A 19,442-nucleotide genomic window follows, 5' to 3' on the forward strand; every position below is an offset into this window, starting at 1 on the left:
ATTCAGGTGGAGTTGACAATTTTTATAGCCAGTAACTCTTTTCTTGTAGAGTCCTCTTTCTAAAATATTGATCATAATACTGCAATAGATTCTTGAATCAATACATGAGGCCAATGCTTGTACAAGCAAATAATTGTCACCTGAAGCCAATTATTTCCTCGTTGAGATGTTGGTATATGGATTAAGCCAGAGCCCACTTTTCAGTTAAAGAAACACATTTCCATTTCACTATGGTCAATGTATCTACTGTATCCTATTTAAAACATAGTAAGATCTCATTAACTTTATACTCTTAACAATTCAGAATTCATGCTAATTTGGGTACTTCTCTTACACCCTTGAAGAGAACTCTGATTTTAGTCACATTTGTGTATATCATCCTACTCAACTGACACGGAAGCTCACTGATCTTTCCTTCCGATGCAGTCAGAATCAGCCTTCATGCTGACAATTTCATAAATCCATGCAAAGCAGACTTTAGACCTCTCTTTTCCTCAGGGCTGTTCTCAGCAAGATAGTATTCTTTTATTGTTTCTGTTCTCTATATCTTGTTTCTCTCTTAGCTTGTGAGCATTCATTCTAAGTCTGCTTTCAGCCTTACTGTCATCAAAACCGTAAGCTAAAATTATAGTCTTAGTCAAGTTCCTCATTCAATAAAACACAGAATGCTGCTTTTTGTTATTGTTGTGTGAAACTTCAGTGAGAATATTAAAAAGATAATCAAAGCAAATGTGGTAAAACCTAATCTGCTAACTCCCGGCTGGCTCTGCTAGCTGTCAGCCCAGCTGTTCCCTTAACCTCTCTAAATATATACAGCACTTGCCTCATGTTCTTGTTTTTCTTTTTCTCCATTAGCAGTCAACGGCAGCACTTTCTTCCTGTCCTTCTTTCTATCCCTGTCTATCCTGCTGCCTATCATCCCAATTTATGATTCTCCTCCCTAACCCCTACCACCTGCCAATAATATTATAATAATAGTTAACCAGTTTGTAACAAGAACCATACTTAGAAGCGTTAAAATTCATTTAAGAATCCTTCTCTTATCCAGATTCTCCTTTGGTGATGATTGATACTTTCCTCTTATTTCACCAAATTAGTACTATCCTTTATGTATAAAATGACTAAGGTAATGTCACAAACAACTTGTGTTTTTATTAATAATAAAAACAAGACATAAAGAGCAAAACCTAAACTGGCAGGGTATTATTTTGGACCCTACAAGCACCTTTAATCATAAATTTTTTACTAAAAATTCAGTGAGAAACATTCAGTGCATTAAGTGGCTTAAAGCATTCCAAATGTACCCCAAGGGACTTGGCACCCAAAAGGCCACTGGATTCTTCAATTCTTATGTCATGAAATTTGCATGCAGCTCTAAACACACACACACACACACACACACACACACACACACGCACACACACACACTCTAATTTTAGAAGGGACAAAGAACAAGCGAGGAAGATGTTATCTTAACATAGCAAAACATAGGAAATTAAGCACCTACCATTATTGCAATGTAGTGCCTATACGGTAAAGGAAGGGGACCATCCATGCGCAGCATGTAAAACTGGCTCCGCAAGAAAGACTCTAGGTACTGAGTGTGTAAACTCATGACCTGTGTGATGTTGTCCAGACGACCGGATGTAGAATATTCTTCCACAAGAAAGTTAGTACGTTCATCCACTGTGTTTGCTTGGACAACCTTATAACCAAGAAACACAAAACAAAATAACTATTGAAACATAAATACATCCTTGGTTTACATAAATCATGCCACTATTGAAGCAAATGAATATTCATTTGATATTAACAGACACTGAAATTTATGCAGTTGCTGCTCACACTAGGAACAGAAATTAAAAAAAAAAAAAAGAAAGCACCATTCATTTTTGGCTCTGGTGCCACAATTTATTAAACAACAAATGTTAAATTATCAAACATTATACACACAGCTATGGAATTGAAGAAAAGAAGCTTCCATTTGTGTTTCCAGGCAGGTTAGGCAGATTTTTCAGGGCCCACTTGCCTGACCATTTTCACACCAATTTGTGGTGAGGCAAAAGCAGCAGCCTTTGATTACATACATTTATAATTTCAGCTCATCAGCCTATGAAGAAAATTGACCACATCATTTTTAGACAAATATTTTCAGTCTGATCTTTTGTTTGCTTTTGTTATTCAACATAAAGAATAAAAGCTTTCTAAAGTCTTTTTAGGGACACAGGGATATATGATAATTTGTGGGAAAGTGTTAATTGAAAAATTAATAAGGACACTAGAAGACTGTCATTTCTATTTTGAGCCTATCATATTAATTACTAAAAACGAGGAAAGTTATTAAAATGGACATCTTCCATCCTAGGGAATCAAAAGAGCTTTTTCAAAAATAGATTATTTAAATATAGCTTTTATACACAATGATAGTTTTGGCATCACACCAAGAACTGGCTCTGAAGGTGTTAAGAGCTTATTAGCACCTTCTAGAAGGACCCAACTCTTTGGTTATTAATGGACATGAAATGCATAATTCTAGGACTGGTTCATTATTTGTTTGCATTTTAGAATTAGAGTTCTAGGCCTAAGAAGAATATTTTTTTTTTATTTTAGAGATAAGGAAATAGATTCAAAATTAAATTCAAGCTCATGCACCTTATTAATAGCAGAGCCTGGTCTAGAATCTAGAATCCAGATCTCCTAAAGTCCAGACTAATGGTCTTTCCAAAGATCCACAATGCTATTAAGAAACTCTGTTTACTCTTCAGAGCTGGCTTCACAGTCTTTTCTGAAAAATAAGTACACATTTTATAAAGGCACTACTGATTTAGGGAAGTTTAATCCCAAAGAAAATATGTTTGAAAGGTGTAAATTGTGAGGAAATGTTAATTATACTGGTATAACTCATTATAGAGCTAAGTATACTCTCATTTGCCCATTTTCCCCCATGTCATCAACTACAGGGACGAAGATGATAGTCAAAAATATAATAGGATCCAGATGAACCACATATAATTAGGGATAGAATATTTGTTATTTTTGTTTTGCTTTCCCCAGCAGAAGTTTCTTGTGTCTAACTGGATGTCTAGGATACATTAATAGATTCATAAGATGCAACAGATCCTAAAAACCAGATTATCTTCAAATATATACTGTGAAAATGACTGTGCTTCAGAAAGTCTTTATAAATACTAGGCAATTAAGAACAGCCCCAAGCTCTGTGAAGGAAAGAGGCCTAAGCACAGCAGATTGTCCAGTGTATGGTTATCACCCAGATCAGCTATTGCCGCTGAGCTCCTGAAATGTTACTGCTTCTTGGATTTTCACTTGGATGGTAAGGTCACTAAGAAAGCGATATGAATATAAGAAGAACTGCTGACTCCGGCAATGATCTGGTATTATTCTAATTCTACTAGTCCCTTCTTTTAAGACAATGCCTGGCACAAAATAGATGATCTATAAATATTTGTTAACTAATTTTAGAACACTATAGGAATAATCCTGCTATTGTAAGATAGATGATATTTTTGCAGTAAATAGTAAATCAGTACATCATAAAACTGTATACAATATGAGCAAATAACTCCTTGAAGTAGAGAAAAACTCAATCAGTGGCTCTTAAACTTTTCTTTGCCCAAATATTTCTGAGAGGAATCTAAGGAATCTAGGAATCTAAGAAGGTCCTACATACTGCTGTGATCCTTCAAAGAGATGCATATCCACAAAACAGGCACAAACCTTGTATTGATTATAATCTTCTTTGTGTTATTTTATAAACTCTCTTTCTTGGCATTTACCATCATGACTCCCCATTCTCATGAAAGGTACAGAATTGTATTGGAGATTCTGTGACATCCTGCCCAATCAACAACTTGGAACCAAGTGAAAAGAGTAACTACTACTTATGTAATATCATGTTTGATCTGATCAGTGTAGTTGGGACACTTACTTTTTCATTTCAAAATATCTTTTCTTTGTTGGAGACTAAGACCCTCCACATCCCAAGGACTTGTCCTGCGCATGGGCCTTGCCCCAGAAAATTAGCCTAAGACGAAAATAGCACCCAGCCCTCCAGCTATAGTTCCAAGAAGAATGCATTCCATGACGTGCTTGCTCCAGGGCATGCTACCTGCAATTGTTCCCAACCCCCTACCAGGTTGAGGTTGAGTGATCAATCATAAACAGCTTCTGATGCTGATAAGACGCTGATTGGGGCTGATTGGCCCACACCCAAGCCTCATCATCCCCCCACTCTATTTTTCTGTTTCTACTTCCTTGTTTCTGTATATAAAACCTACTAAGAATCCAAGTAAAGTAGACCTTGACAACCATTTGCTTGGTCTTGTTCCTTTCTCTCGCCCATCTCTTTCAGGCACGGTCCCCCTCGCCCCCGCGAGTAACAATAGGTCCCGTGGGCCGGGACAAGTGGCGCCCAACGTGGGGCCTGAGGTACGGACCTTTGTCGGGTGACACCACGGTGCGCTCTTCGGCCGAAGGAAACCCTACAGAGACCCTCGTTCTGCCGCTCACAGAGTCGACGGTCTGGTGAGTAAATTTTTACATTGTCACCCCATTGAGATGGGCCATTCATTGTCTAAAGAGGCCGTTTTTATCAAGGCTCTCAAGGCCTCACTCAGAGAGAGAGGAATTAGAGTTAAGAAAAAAGACTTAGTAAAGTTTTTTGTGTTCATTGATTGTGCTTGTCCTTGGTTTATTATTGGTGGACCTGAGATTCACCCACACAAATGGCAAAAAGTAGGTAGAGATTTAAACGATTTACTTCTGAATCAGGGCCCAGATGCCATCCCTGTATCTGTTTTTTCGTACTGGGGACTAATCAGAGATATTGTTGAAGGGGCAGATTCAGACCCCAATAAAAAGCAGCTGCTCTCAGTAGCAGAATTCTGCCTCCGACCCGTGTCGCGTCCGCTTCGAGAATGTCTTTAAAGACGGCCGAAGGGCCAGCTTCTAATGATCCTAAGAGACCAACATGTCCTTCCCCTTGCCCCTCAGTTTGTATTAATATGCCCTCTCGGGACCCCTCAGCTGAGCTCCAGACATCTAGAGACGAGCCCCCGATTAGTAGGCCAGACACCAAGACCCTCTATCCTCCCTTGCCCAAGGGTACAGCCCCTCATGCATTCAATTACCAGGTATTCAAAAAACAAACCCTCCAAGAGTCCCTCGACCCTGCTGAAGAGGCAACCATCGGAGATGAAGTGGCCCAATATCACGATCCTGAATGGCCTCCTCCTTACGTGCCCCAGATTTGCGCACCTTCATTAATGCCTCCCCTTACAATGCCCTTACTTTTGCGTACCAAAAAAGACTTAAGTCAAAGGGTTACGAAATTAAGAGATGTTTTACAACTTCAAAAAGAGTTTGCCCAGCTTTCCAAAGACTTGTCCTCCCTCCAAGATACGCTTAAAGATTCGGTTTTCATTAGCCACCCACGTCATGAGACCGCCCAGTCTCACGTCACCTTACATAAGAAATCCTTAAAATCCTCCCATAAGGCCTTAGCATTCCCGGTAGTTACCCGGTCTGGTGGCCAGAAAAACCCTACCGCCCCTTCTTGGAGCCAGTCCCCGCCCCAAGATTCTGACAATGAGGATACGGAAGGGAGGGAAAGAGAAAGTGAAAGCGATGACCTCCCGGAAGAGACAGATTCAGAGCCCACTGAATTTCGCAGACTAAAGTTCAAAACCTTAAAAGAACTGAACTCTGCCATTAGGACGTATAGGCCCAATGCACCCTTTACCTACTCCCTCCTAGAGGCAGCCTCAGGGGGCAGCTACCTGCTCCCTGGAGAATGGATCAAGCTAGTACAGGCGGTCCTTTCTCACGGACAATTTCTCTCATGGAAGGCCGATTTTCTCGACTGCTGTCAGATTACGGCTGCTAATAATTTAAAAAACCCCAATTCTGCCTCTTGGACCCTTGAAAAACTTAGCGGAAAAGGGAAGTTTGCCACTGAACAGCGCCAAAGGGGACTCCCGATTGGGCTTTTGTCTCAGACCGCCGCAGCCGCTTTCAGCGCCTGGCGAACACTTCCCTCTACGGGATCTGTTCTCACTCCCCTGACAAAAATCACCCAGGGAGCTCAAGAGGGCTTTAGTGAATTTGTAGGTAGGCTTTTAGAATCTGCTGAGAGGACCCTCGGACAGGAGGATGGCGATAATAAACTCATTAAACAATTGGCCTATGAAAATGCCAACAGCGCTTGCAGGGCCATCCTCAGGGGCAAACTTAAAAACAAAGACCTTAATGACATGATTAGGATGTGTAATGATGCTGACCCCTTCGCCCATAAGGTGTCGCAGGCTGTGTAGCTTGCGGTCGGGGCTGCCATTCAAGGCACTGCGGCACAGAGAGGCTATTTTAAGTGCGGTCAGCCAGGGCACTTTGCGAGGCAATGCCCCTTAGCTACCTCCTCTGCTGCCCCTAACCTCAGTGGACCACCAGGCAGGCCAACTCGGCCCCCTTCCCTCTGTCCTCGCTGCAAGAGGGGATACCATTGGGCTAATGAGTGCCGTTCTAAGACCGATGCCCTTGGAAATCCCTTGCCCCCCCTTTCGGGAAACGGCCTGAGGGGCCAGCCCCGGGCCCCTCGTCCTATTCAATTTCAGTCGGCCTCGGGGAACAGCCGACAAGAGGATCCCCAGCCCCTAGACTCCTCCGAGCAACCACAGGGAGCGCAGGAGTGGACTTGTGTGCCTCCTCCGACACAATATTAAGACCTGAGGATGGTGTTCAAATTTTGCCTACTGGCTCCTTTGGACACCCCCCCCAGCTAATATGTTCTTTTTTATTTTGGGCCGAGCCTCCTCTACTCTTGTGGGGCTCATAGTCCACCCCTCCATAGTAGATAGTGACTTTACCGGGGAGATTAACATCTTAGCCAGCGCGCTTACCGGCCCTGTGTGTGTCTCTAAGGGACAGCGCTTAGCTCAGGCGTTGCCCTTGCCCCTTAATACATCCTTCCCAGCCCTCGCCTCTAACCGAGGTGCTTCCTGCCCTGGCTCTTCTGATATTTATTGGGTCCAAGCTATCACCAAAAAACGACCCACCCTGCGGTTAAAGTTAGATGGTAAACTTTTTGAGGGCCTTCTTGATTCAGGCGCCGATTCCACAGTTATTGCCCAAGACGCCTGGCCCGATTCATGGCCACTGCAGCCCTCCCTTACGCACTTGCAAGGTATAGGACAGTCTAAAAATACTCTCCAGAGCTCAAAAATTTTAACATGGGAAGACCCTATGGGAAACAGGGGTACCACTAAACCCTTTGTAGTCCCGAGCCTACCTGTTAACTTACAGGGGCATGATATCCTTGCACAAATGAATGTCATTATGTGTAGCCCCAATGAGGTTATAACCAGCCAAATGCTTAAACAGGGATTCCTCCCAGGACAGGGTTTATTTTTTTTTTTTTTATTTTTTTTTTTTTATTTCGATTGGCTACATCTGTGGAACAGGACAGGGTTTAATCACTTGGAAAAGTGACTCCCCTGTCTGGATCGATCAGTGGCCCCTCCCATCTAACAAGCTAGCCGCAGCTACAGCATTGGTGCAGGAACAATTAGCTGCCGGACACATAGAGCCCTCTACTTCACCATGGAACACCCCCATTTTTGTCATTCAAAAAAGGACTGGCAAGTGGCAGCTGCTACAAGACTTACGGGCTGTTAATCAAACAATGGTTCCCATGGGGGCACTCCAGCCTGGTTTGCCTTCGCCCGTAGCTATCCCCAAGGGCTACTATAAGATAGTCATTGACCTAAAAGACTGCTTTTTCTCCATACCCTTGCACCCGGATGACTGCAAATGCTTCGCATTCAGTCTCCCGGTAGTAAATTGTATAGGACCCTCCCTGAGTTTCCAGTGGCGAGTATTGCCTCAAGGCATGGCCAACAGCCCTACCCTTTGCCAAAAATATGTAGCTCAGACAATTGATTCTTTTAGAATTCAACATCCTCAAATATATATAATTCATTATATGGATGACATTCTTTTTGCCGGAGCCGACGAGGCAACCTCACATCAAGTTACTATGCAGGTTGTCTCGGCCTTACAAGCTCGAGGCCTCCGCCTGTCCCCTGAAAAGATTCAGGTCTGCCCCCCTCATCTGTTCCTAGGTTTTGAATTATTCCCCAATAAGGTCCTCTCCCAAAAAGTACAGATCAGGAAAGACTCTCTTCAATGCCTTAATGATTTTCAGCGTCTTCTAGGCGACATTAATTGGCTTTGCCCATATTTAAAACTCACCACAGGACAGTTAAAACCCCTATTTGACATCCTGCAGGGAGATGCCAATCCAACCTCTCCCCGCTCCCTAACTAAAGAAGGGCAGCAAGCACTTGATTTAGTCAAGCAGGCCATAAATGCCCGGGCCATTGGTTACTTCTCCCCCGATTCCCCCTTGTACTCCATTGTCCTCCCCACCCCCTTTTCGCCCACGGGACTCTTTTGGCAGGACAAGCCTCTTTTTTGGGTTCACCTATTAGCTTCCTCCCCTAAAGTTCTTCCCACCTACCCTTACTTAGTAGCTAAGATTATTCGCTTGGGGCGAGAAAACTCCCTTAAGCTCTTTGGAAAGGATCCAGATATCATAATACTCCCTTTACAATGCTTAACAAATTCGGTGGCTAATACAAAATGATGATGATTGGGCGGTTAACTGTACGTCTTTCCAGGGCAAACTAGATAATCATTACCCCCCTGATAAACTAATTCAGTTCCTCTATCGGACACCTGTAATATTTCCCCAAAAAACAAGAGTCTCCCCCATTCCAGGAGCCGTCTTAGTCTTTACCGACGGATCCTCCTCAGGCACGCGGCCTATAGCATTAATGGCCAGGTTCGCAGTTTTCCCACCAGGTTCTCCTCTGCTCAACTCGTTGAGTTAGCAGCCTTAGTCGCAGTCTTCAAATATGTAGATCAGTCACCATTTAACTTGTATACTGATAGTTCTTATGTTGCTCATGCTGTCGCCACCTTAGAAACTGTGCCTCATATTCGGCCCTCCAACAATACCATTCAAATGTTCCAGCAACTACAAGGACTCATTCACTCCCGTTCTGCCCCCTTTATCATAGGCCATATTCGCGCCCACACTGGCCTTCCTGGGCCTCTAGTCGCTGGAAATAATCTTGTTGATCAGGCAACCCACGTTGCAGGCGCAGTCCACACTATCACTGTTGATCCTGTCTGTGCTGCACGCCAGGCTCATGATTTACACCATCTCAATGCCCATACCCTCAGACTTAAATTCTCCATTACTAGAGAACAGGCCAGAGAAATCGTCCGCCAATGCAGGGCTTGTTTTACCCTTCTCCCTGAGCCACACTTAGGAGTCAACCCTTGCGGCCTGATCCCTGGGGAGCTCTGGCAGATGGATGTCACTCATTACCCCCCTTTCGGAAAGCTTAAATATGTACATGTCTCTATAGATACTTGCAGTGGATTTATCTTTGCTTCCCTACAAACAGGCGAGGCCACCCGCCACGTTATCAGCCATGTTATAGCCTGTCTCACCTCCCTCCCTCAGCCTAAAGTTATTAAGACTGACAATGGCCCGGGATATGTCAGCTCCAATTTCAAAAGTTTTTGTGCTCAGTTAGGCATTAAACATGTTACAGGCATTCCTTACAACCCTCAGGGCCAAGGTATTGTAGAGAGAGCTCATCAGACGTTAAAAAATATGGTCTCCAAACTACAATCGGGAGGAGGAATTTTGTACCCTTTGACAGGTAATTCCAAAACCCTGCTTAATCACGCCCTGTTCATTTTAAATTTTCTCACCTTTGACACCGCCTTTGGCATCCATCCACCACAGATACTTATGCACAGGCCTTATGGAAGGAGCCGCTTACAGGCAAATGGCTGGGGCCTGACCCTGTCCTCATATGGGGAAAAGGACATGCCTGCATCTACGATACCCAGGCAGGAAACACCAGATGGCTACCAGAGAGAGCGATTAAGTTATATAACCCACCCAACGAATCCCCTGAGAAGAATTCTTAATTCTGTTCTCTTCCAGAAATACAATGACTCCCTGAGAAAAGGCGTTGCCTCTCCTATGCCTGATTCTAGTCATGATCAAGAGCACCATTGCAACCAACATCCATCAGATCTACAACTATACATGGCAGGTAACTAATGAGGCAGGCCCCTGACTTCTTTTGTGCTTCCTAGGGCTGTGAGACCACCGGTGATGCCTACTGGAATCCCTCCTCTTCCTGGGATTATATCACCGTCAGAAAGTGGTTTCCCCGTCAAGCTCCTTCGTCCCCTTACGCCCCACAACCACCCACTGATCCTCAGTGTAACAACCAATGGTGCAACCCCCTGTTAATTTCATTCACCGAAGCTGGAAAAAAGGCTTCTTGGGATCAGTCCAGGGGATTTGAGTGGGGGCTTAGACTTTACACATCTGGGAAAGACATTGGTCTCACATTTAAAATCAAATTAATTAAAAGCCTCCCCAGAGGTCCTACGGTCGCATTAGGCCCTAATAACAACCTACACCCACCACGGCCTCGCGGTCCCTCCAGCGGCCTACCCTCCTCCCCAACTGTGTCCCCTCCTCCGCTCAGCATCTCCCTATACCAACCTACCCTGCCCGAGGGGCCCCCTTCCTCGGCAGAACTAATTCTCTCCTTAGTCAACGCCTCTGTCAGGATCATCCGAGAGGCCAATAATTCAGAATATCAGGAATGTTGGGTATGCTACTCCCCCCGGCCTCCCTTCTATGAGGGTGTCGCTACTTTTGGTGAGCCAATATTTACTAACAACACCAGCAGACTCAAATGGGGCCTAGAGACCCATGGTGGCCTGACACTCAGCCAGGTCACAGGCCTAGGCCTTTGCCTTCTTAGCCCAAGAATGCTCCCTCCTGCACCCTTAGAGAAAATATGCAATCAGTCAATCACTGTCAACTCCACTTTTCAGTATATTCAGGCATCTAACACCTCTTATTTTGCTTGCCTTACCCCGTATGTAGTCACTGCAACGTTCCTTGAGCATAGAGAATATTATGTGTTAGTCATGCTCTTCCCCAGACTCACTATACGTCCTGCTGACGAATTGCTTAAATTTTGGGAGCGTGGCACCACAATGCCCCGAGAAAAGAGAGAGCCCATCACAGCCATAACACTCGCAGTTTTTCTAGGCCTTGATGCCACAGGGGCTGGAACAGGCATAGCCTCTCTAGTCACCTCCAACCAGCAATACCTACAGCTCTCTGCTGCCATCGATAACGATCTCTGAGAGCTACAGCAGGGCCTAAAATATCTCAAAGAATCCCTCGCTTCGCTTTCTGAGGTAGTGTTACAAAATAGAAGGGGCCTAGACTTAGTGTTCCTCCAAGAGGGAGGTTTGTGCGCAGCACTTAAAGAAGAATGTTGCTTTTACGCAGACAAAACAGGTCTGGTAGAAGATAGCATTGAGAGAGTTAGACAGAGCCTAGAAGATAGAAAAAAACGGAGAGAACAGAGTGAAGCGTGGTATCAAAATTGGTTTTCCACATCCCCCTGGCTATCCACATTGCTTCCTAGTGTCTTAGGGCCGCTTGTAGGTTTTTTGTTGCTTCTCACTTTTGGGCCTTGGGCATTCAAAAAACTAACCAACTTTGTCAAGTCACAGGTAGACGCAGCCACACAAATATCGGTCTCCGTGTTTTACCAACGGCTAGAACAAAGAGGCTCCAGAGAAGACCTCCATACAGAGTCTCCCCATTCAGCCACAGAAGGTCTAAATTTTTCAAACCTTGCCTCAGACATGGAATGCAATTGGTTCCAAAGGCTGTGGAGACGCCCATGACGGGATTATCGTGATGCCGCGTACCAGGTGCACACCCCCACCAGCAGTGAGGTAACTCCATGACGGGAATATTGTAGGTCCATGCCCGGGGACACACTTCATAATCAGAAGTGCCGGAGCTGGATGCCACCTACATAGCCTAAGACAGAGACCTCACCGTCATTTCGATAGCCCGATCTTATATTTGGGGTGCTGGTCGCGGAAGCCCATTGCGAAGCCTAAGACAGGCTCTCCACCAACCTGTATAAATCTCCCTCATATTAATAAAGATAGGGGGAGATGTTGGAGACTAAGACCCTCCACATTCCAACGACTTGTCCTGCGCAAGGGCTTCGCCCCAGAAAATAGCCTAAGACGAAAATAGCACCCAGCCCTCCAGCTATAGTTCCAAGAAGAATGCATTCCATGACGTGCTTGCTCCAGGGCATGCTACCTGCAATTGTTCCCAACCCCCTGCCAGGTTGAGGTTGATTGATCAATCACAAACAGCTTCTGATGCTGATAAGACGCTGATTGGGGCTGATTGGCCCACACCCAAGCCTCATCATCCCCCCACTCTATTTTTCTGTTTCTACTTCCTTGTTTCTGTATATAAAACCTACTAAGAATCCAAGTAAACTAGACCTTGACAACCATTTGCTTGGTCTTGTTCCTTTCTCTCGCCCATCTCTTTCAGGCACGGTTCCCCTCGCCCCCCCCCCCCCCCCCCCCCCCCCCCCCCGCGAGTAACAAAAGGTCCCGCGGGCCGGGACATTTCTTAACATGTATGTAACCTATAATCACCATGAAACAGTAGCCATTTTAAAACTTAAAATCTTCAGGTTAATAATAAATTTTATTATTCTTGGCTACATTGTTCAGAAAAATTATATATGAAATCAAATATGGTTAAATTTGTATTTTCTAACCTTGTAGTACTATGTAACTTTAAAATAAGAAGACAGATTATTATATACTCAAACTCCTAAGTGAAGCTGAAAAGAAATTATCTCCATGATTTTCTGACATGTGAATAAGAAATCCAAGAGCAAAATACATTTTTACTTCTATATTAATAATGGAGATATTCTTTGATATAATTAAGTAATTTTTAAAAATCATACTTTATATATTTTAAGACAGATGAACTTACTTCCTTCTCTGGAATAAAGGCACTTGGTCCTCTTGTCAAGGGTTGAGATACTCTGATTCTTTTATCCTATTTTTAAAAGAAAAAGTTTTATGTATTAATGACTTTCTAAGAAAAGTTAAATTTGTATACATTTATTGCTAAGGTACTAAAATAAATAGAATAAATAAATAAATAGAATCGTGTGAAACCAGAGTAAATGTTGGGTCTCAGATCAACAAAAACCCGTAAGTCCATTATATGGATGAAATAATGGGTCAAATATATCTCATTGTGCTAGGTGCACCACAGGTTCCTCAAAATGTCATTTCCCTGAGTTCATATTCTGTTATCACCATAGATCTTTAGCCTATAGTTGACATGACTGAAAACCATTAACCTCCAAAATAAAATTGTATTTAATAGTATACTACTACCCTTTCAATTTGAAAGCTAAAGGAAAGATTACATTCAAAGAGGATTACATACAACTCTCCAAAGCAATTACCTGGCCTGTAGGCTTTTTTCTAAATAAAATAGCAATAACCATATGTAAGATCAAGTTCTGAAACTTTACGAAAAATTGGAAAAGTAGAGGTTAGTTTAAGAAATGAAGAATACAGTAATTTTAATTGTTCCACTTGCTATTCTGTGTTAACTGGTAGATAACAAATGGTATATCTGAATGCTGTATTTTGTTAAGTTTTGAAATTTTTTATTAAATTTCTTTAATTGAAAAATATTTCAGTGTCCTCATTTATTTGTGATATAAGTGACAAATTTTCCAATCAGGGAATAGCTTCCTTCCTTCTCCCTAGGCATGTTTAGGAGCGGGGATAGTCTAGAAGGAGACGCCCCTGCTTTGAACTCTTTCTGAGCCAGGAGAAGAGATAGGAGAAATGGCCACTTCATTTTCTATAATAAAAGTAATATTCTAAATTTTGGGGGGAAAAAGCCCTACAAAGCCATAACATAAAATTCTGGACTATGTCATGGTTTATAAAGGTTATACAGACTGAGTGAGAAAATTAAGGAACATGAGAACATGCGTCTGTTGGGAAAGAGTGTGTTAAGCTTTAGGTGCCACCAAGTCCTCCTGAGGAAACTCTGAGGAAACTTCTAAGCCAAGAAAGGAACTCTAGGTGGTTCCTTATTTGAGGATAGCAATATGTATTTCATATGATTCTGTCTCCTGGCCGCAGCTGACTAGACCAAGATTCCAACTGGTCAAAAGAGAAGGTAATTTGGAGCCCATGGGTGCCTTGACGTACAAGTTATGCCCCCAAAGAATTGAGGGTAACTAGCTGGACTAGTAAGATTCTCTCAGGACTATGTAATAGACTTTAGGAAAGTAAGACAATCTGTCAGAGAAAAGAGAAACGAAATAACACTCAGAAGTAGAGGCAAAGAGGAAACATATTCTGTGGTATTTAAGATAGTTTCTTTAGGAACTAGATTCCCAGAAGTGGATCTACTGGAGTTTGGGTTATAAATATCTTTATACTTCTTGTTTACTGCCAAGATGCTAATGAAAATGTTTTACCAATTTTATTTACATCAGCTGAGAAAATGTCCATTAACCTCCTAATTTCGAAAATGAAAAACAGCATCCAAAGACATGTTTGAAACTTTTTATTGTACGCTTATTTGTAGTACAAAATTCTTAAGCAAAGATGTATCAGATCTATGTTTTTAATAATACAATTCTGGGGGTGATATTGTCCCTGGGCCTGAGAGGAAAAAAAGAAAACAGCTGGAAGTTATGGTAACAGTCCAGGAAAAAAATGATATAATCTAACCTACGAGGCGTGTTTACATATTGAACATAAGGAAAACTAACATAATGTTTAAGTTTTACCATCATGTATCCTTCTTAAACTATATTGCTTAAATGTCATCACTTTTGAAATGATCAGCCCAGTTCCTACTTCTGTATAAGGAACATCTTTTCTGGTGAGGACTCTACGACTCAGTTGGCTGCTTTGTATATTTCTATGAAGGTGAAAAATAATTTAAAAAATGATCAGAGCAGTTAATAAATTCTACTATATGGTCATTTTCCTATGAAAAATTTTTCTATCCATTTTATATCTCTGTATGTTTTTAAAGTCAGTAAGATCAAATAGAAAAGAAATAGGACAGCACTAAATTCAAAAGATTCATTTTAAAACCATAAACTGGAACGCTAACAAAATTGTAATGCCTTTCCTCAAATCCAAAATGCTCAAAGACCAAGTTCCTTCTTAATTCATACTCTGATTAACTTCTGGAATCTCTAGACTTCTGTTATCCAATAGGGTAACCATCAGATATGTACAGCTAAATTTAAATTAATTAAAGTTAAATAAAGTTAAAAACATGGTTTCTCAGCCACACTAGTAACATTTCAGGTACTCAATAACAACATGTACCCATGGCTACAGTATAAGATGGTGCAGACATTTCCATTTGCCATTGCAGTAGAGTTCTGCTAGACTGCTCTGAACTCCTCATTTGGTTTTGTTTTTCAAAATCACATTTTCAGACATTTTTATACCTTTTGAAATGTTAAATGACTGCTCTGCAGAGTTATTGGTTTGATGGTCACACCCACTCAATCTCAGAACCAAGTATTTTAGTGTAATTGCAGAAATGCTTTCGACCAAAACAAGAGTAAACCCAGATAGGGGTAAGTCAGGAAAGGAAAAGAAAAAAATAAAATAAGATAACCCAGCCAGTTCCAAAGATCCTTGTCTCAACTTCTGCTTACATTATAGTCTCCAGAAAAGTACCAAGGACAGACTCCTTCCTTCCCCCTCTCCCTCCCTCTTCCTCTTTTCCTCCTCCCTTTGTTTTTATTGTGGTAAAAATACCCACATAACATGAGATCTACCCTCTTAACAAATTAAATGTACAACACGGTATTGTTAACTATAGGCACGATACAGCAGATCTCTAGGACTTTCCGTCTTGTGTAACTGAAACTTAATACCCATTGCACAGCAACTCCACATTTCCCCCTGCCCCCAAGTCTTGGGGACCACCTTTCTACTTTCTGCTTTTACATAAGCACACTCTCCAGGTCACAGGGGAGCCTTCTGAACCTCCCTGCATAATTCACATCTACCTCTTTCTGCGCAACTCTCTCTTTGCTCAGCTTCCATAACACTGAACCGCCCAATCCACTAATTTCTTTGGTCATTTACTTTTACACTTTGCCTAGATGTTTCTTGCAATTCTGTTCTCATAAATATTCATTCTCTCAAGTGAGTGTTCTCTTCCATGCTTCCATCTTCTTTACACAAAATTCTAATGAAATTTGTTATGGTCGCCATATTAGGGGGAAGATAATGGATTGGGTGGGGTTGGCTGAGGGGAAAAAAAGGCATGTGATATGAAAATGAGCCAGCCATGCAACTGCCTAGTGCATCTTTTATATCTAATGAAGAGCTAGCTCTTCTCCGCCCTTCAGTCTGGCCTTGGGGTATTTTTTGACATCATCTGGATGTAATAATTAGCACCTTAAAATCAACATATTTAAAACTAATCTTCTACCCAAAACCAGCTGTCCTCCTCACTTTTCTCTGTAGCTTATAAAATCACCATACACACTATTAACCCTGGCTCAGATTCACAGTTATCTTTGACTCTTTATCTTAGGAGCCTGCATTCAAACAGTTGCCAAATCCTATAATTGCCTTTTACCAACTAAAGCTTTGAGTCATCCTTTCCACAGTTCCTTCTCAATCACAAGGTTTCTCTCATGCTGAGAAATATTTTCTCCTCACTTTTGAGAATAATGTCAATTCTAGGCCATAGCTTTTTCCCGTGTTAAGAAGTTTTGAAAAGATAACACATAAAAATGTAAAAAATGCCAAGCACAATACAAAATAAAATATTTTTATTTTTCTTCTGCCTATTTTCTTCAATGTCAAGAAAAAAAAAACTAGAACAGATATATTTTCTCAACAGATGCTATATGAATAGAAAAATTCAAGGATTGTTCTATATTATGAGTGAAAATAACCTGTGGCTGCACTGATACTGCCATGTTTTCCTCTCTTTAAGTATCTAAGATAAAGGTAATTTCTTATTCTTGGGAATGAGTTTGATCATTTATTCAAAGATCTAGTGAATCTTACACAATGGCCTTTAAATCATAAACCTGTTCAGTTTCTGTGAAAACAAGAAAAATAAAAAACAAGCCTTGGAGTTTCTTTAGCTGTACTGTCCATGACAGCAGCCACTAGCCACATATGCCTATTTAAATTTAAGTTGATTAACATTAAATAAAGTTAAAGTTTTAGAGCCTCAAAATGGTACTAGCTACATGTTAAGTTTTTAAGGCCACCTGTGGCTAGTGGGTGCCAGGCCAGATAATGCAAATCTAGGATATTTCTATCATTGCCAAAGGGTCTATGGTATAGTTTTGCTTCTTAACATTGTTCAGCTACTGGGATGATGCCCCTAGGATAATGCAAAGATATAAAATGGCTACAAATTCAGGAATAAACAAAGCACAATAAACATGTATTAAAGTACCTTCATAGAAATGAAAAGTTGATTTGGATGTTAAAACTGGAAAAACCAATAAAACCAACAAATTATAATAACAGAAAAGTTAGAAGATACCATTCTGCAGAGTCTAAATTTGACGACAATTTTGAAATCACTAACTAAAGAGAAGAAAAAAATTCTCTAAAATATTGCCTCTACTGTAAAAAAATAAAAAGGGGTATAGGCATATTTAATAAATTTTAAACAGTAGTAACTTTGTGGTCTGTTTTAAAATATCTTAAACAGTAGTCAGAATTTGCTTAAGTTTTTATCATAAAATCCTAGGCTTAAGCAATCCTTCTGCCTCAGCTTTCCAAGTAGCTGTGACTACAGGCATGTGCCACCATGCTGGGCTAATTCTTTCTATATATTTTTAGTTGTCCAGCTAATTTCTTTCTATTTTTAGTAGAGATGGGGTCTCACTCTTGCTCAGGGTGATCTCAAACTCCTGACCTTGAGTGATCCTCCCGCCTCAGAACGGTTATGATCTTAAGAATGCTACCATTAGGAAAGTTTTTTTTCCCAGCTATTTTATTATAGCTGAAAGAAGTTATGTTGGAAATTCATCAGTTGAGATTATTCCTATTAAGTAATGCTGGAAAACAAAACACTAAATGGATAAAGATGAATAATAGTTAGAAAATTACTTCTTTTAATACTTAACAGCTAAGCAATTTACTAGATCATTTTATATAAATTAATCCCAATAGAAAATTAAGCTACTTGGAAGTTAGGAACTCTTAAAATTATGAATAATCAGCAAATTATTTGCCCTTAAAAGGCTGACTGCCAAAGAAAATTAATTGCTGCACTTTAAGCTACTAAATGCTTTAACATAAATTATTAAATTTAATTTTTACTTTTCTTTAGTTTATGTCATTTAAAAATAGAAAAGCAAAATCACGCATTTTTACCATTAAAATGTAAAAGCTGCTTATGTATTTATCTCTGTAGGAGAAAAGAATGCTAAGAGTAAAATGTGCAATTAATTTTACATAAAGACACTTAAAAAGAGATCTTTTTAAAAAATATGTTCAACATATAAATTATTCTGGCAAAGCAAAATTTGACTTCACAGAGTATACTCACTCCACAATTTTTAAAGACAACATTAAGAAGACAGTTTCTTTAATAGCTTCAACATTCTTTTTCTAATAGATTACAATGCCAAAATATTTTTTAAAAAAACATGTCCCAAACAAAATTTTAGAGGCGAATGTGAAAAAGCCAATTGTAATTGTCAACACAAATAGTAAATTTCAATTATTGACCCTCCTTTTACTGTTATAGATGTTTCACTTTTGCAAAAACACTGCAAAAGAGCAAGGATGGACAGATGGCTCTATGTTATGAAATTATGCCAATGTCATCTACTTATTCCTTGGCAGATAATTTCAAGTAATATGACTAGTTTGTAGAAATTGATGACATTATATATTACAAAGGGGATGAGGAAATGGGAAAGAACACAGGAAAACTGCTATAAAATTTCTCTAATCCTAAATGAGAAAAGAATAAGTTTTAAATTAGATTAATTATAATGGATTAATCTAATTTAAAACTATAATTTTACAGTAAACTTAAGTGTCAGTAACTATCTCAAATATACATTATGTTCCCACCATCCCTAGAAAAAAAAATCCAAAAGACTATTGAATAAAATCATGACTTCTCCTACACCAAATTAAGATATGTATTGACATTCATATTAATAATATTATAATAACTAACTGAGATCCAAGGGCCTTTAGTTGGAAAATATCTGGAAGCAGAAAATGGCAATGGCACCAAGGGTGAGAATCTTCCAAGTCACACCAAACTCCTTCCTCTTATTTGGAGCTAGAGTGGTTTAAGCAATCACTGAGCAGCAGGTGCCTGGTCAGACACTACAGGGTGTGCCAGAAATTCACTGAAACTCCAAAGAGCACTCAAGATTCCCCTTCGTAGTAGGGAAGCGCATCTGATTCCAGGGGCCAGAGAT

General features: G+C 40.7%; 1 protein-coding gene across 1 annotated transcript in view; it reads right to left on the reverse strand.

Annotated features, from left to right (window-relative positions):
• Positions 1 to 19,442, reverse strand: part of SESN3 (sestrin 3) — a 75,432-nt gene that overhangs the window by 24,630 nt on the left and 31,360 nt on the right. The window contains exons 2-3 of the mRNA XM_012743920.3: positions 12,950 to 13,015; positions 1,508 to 1,705 (exon numbers count right to left, since the gene is read on the reverse strand). Of these exons, the coding sequence (XP_012599374.1) occupies positions 1,508 to 1,705; positions 12,950 to 13,015 (264 nt within the window). The remainder of the gene's footprint in view (positions 1 to 1,507; positions 1,706 to 12,949; positions 13,016 to 19,442) is intronic.

This window comes from Microcebus murinus, chromosome 4 (genome assembly GCF_040939455.1).
Source record: "Microcebus murinus isolate Inina chromosome 4, M.murinus_Inina_mat1.0, whole genome shotgun sequence".
NCBI classification, from domain to species: domain Eukaryota; kingdom Metazoa; phylum Chordata; class Mammalia; order Primates; family Cheirogaleidae; genus Microcebus; species Microcebus murinus.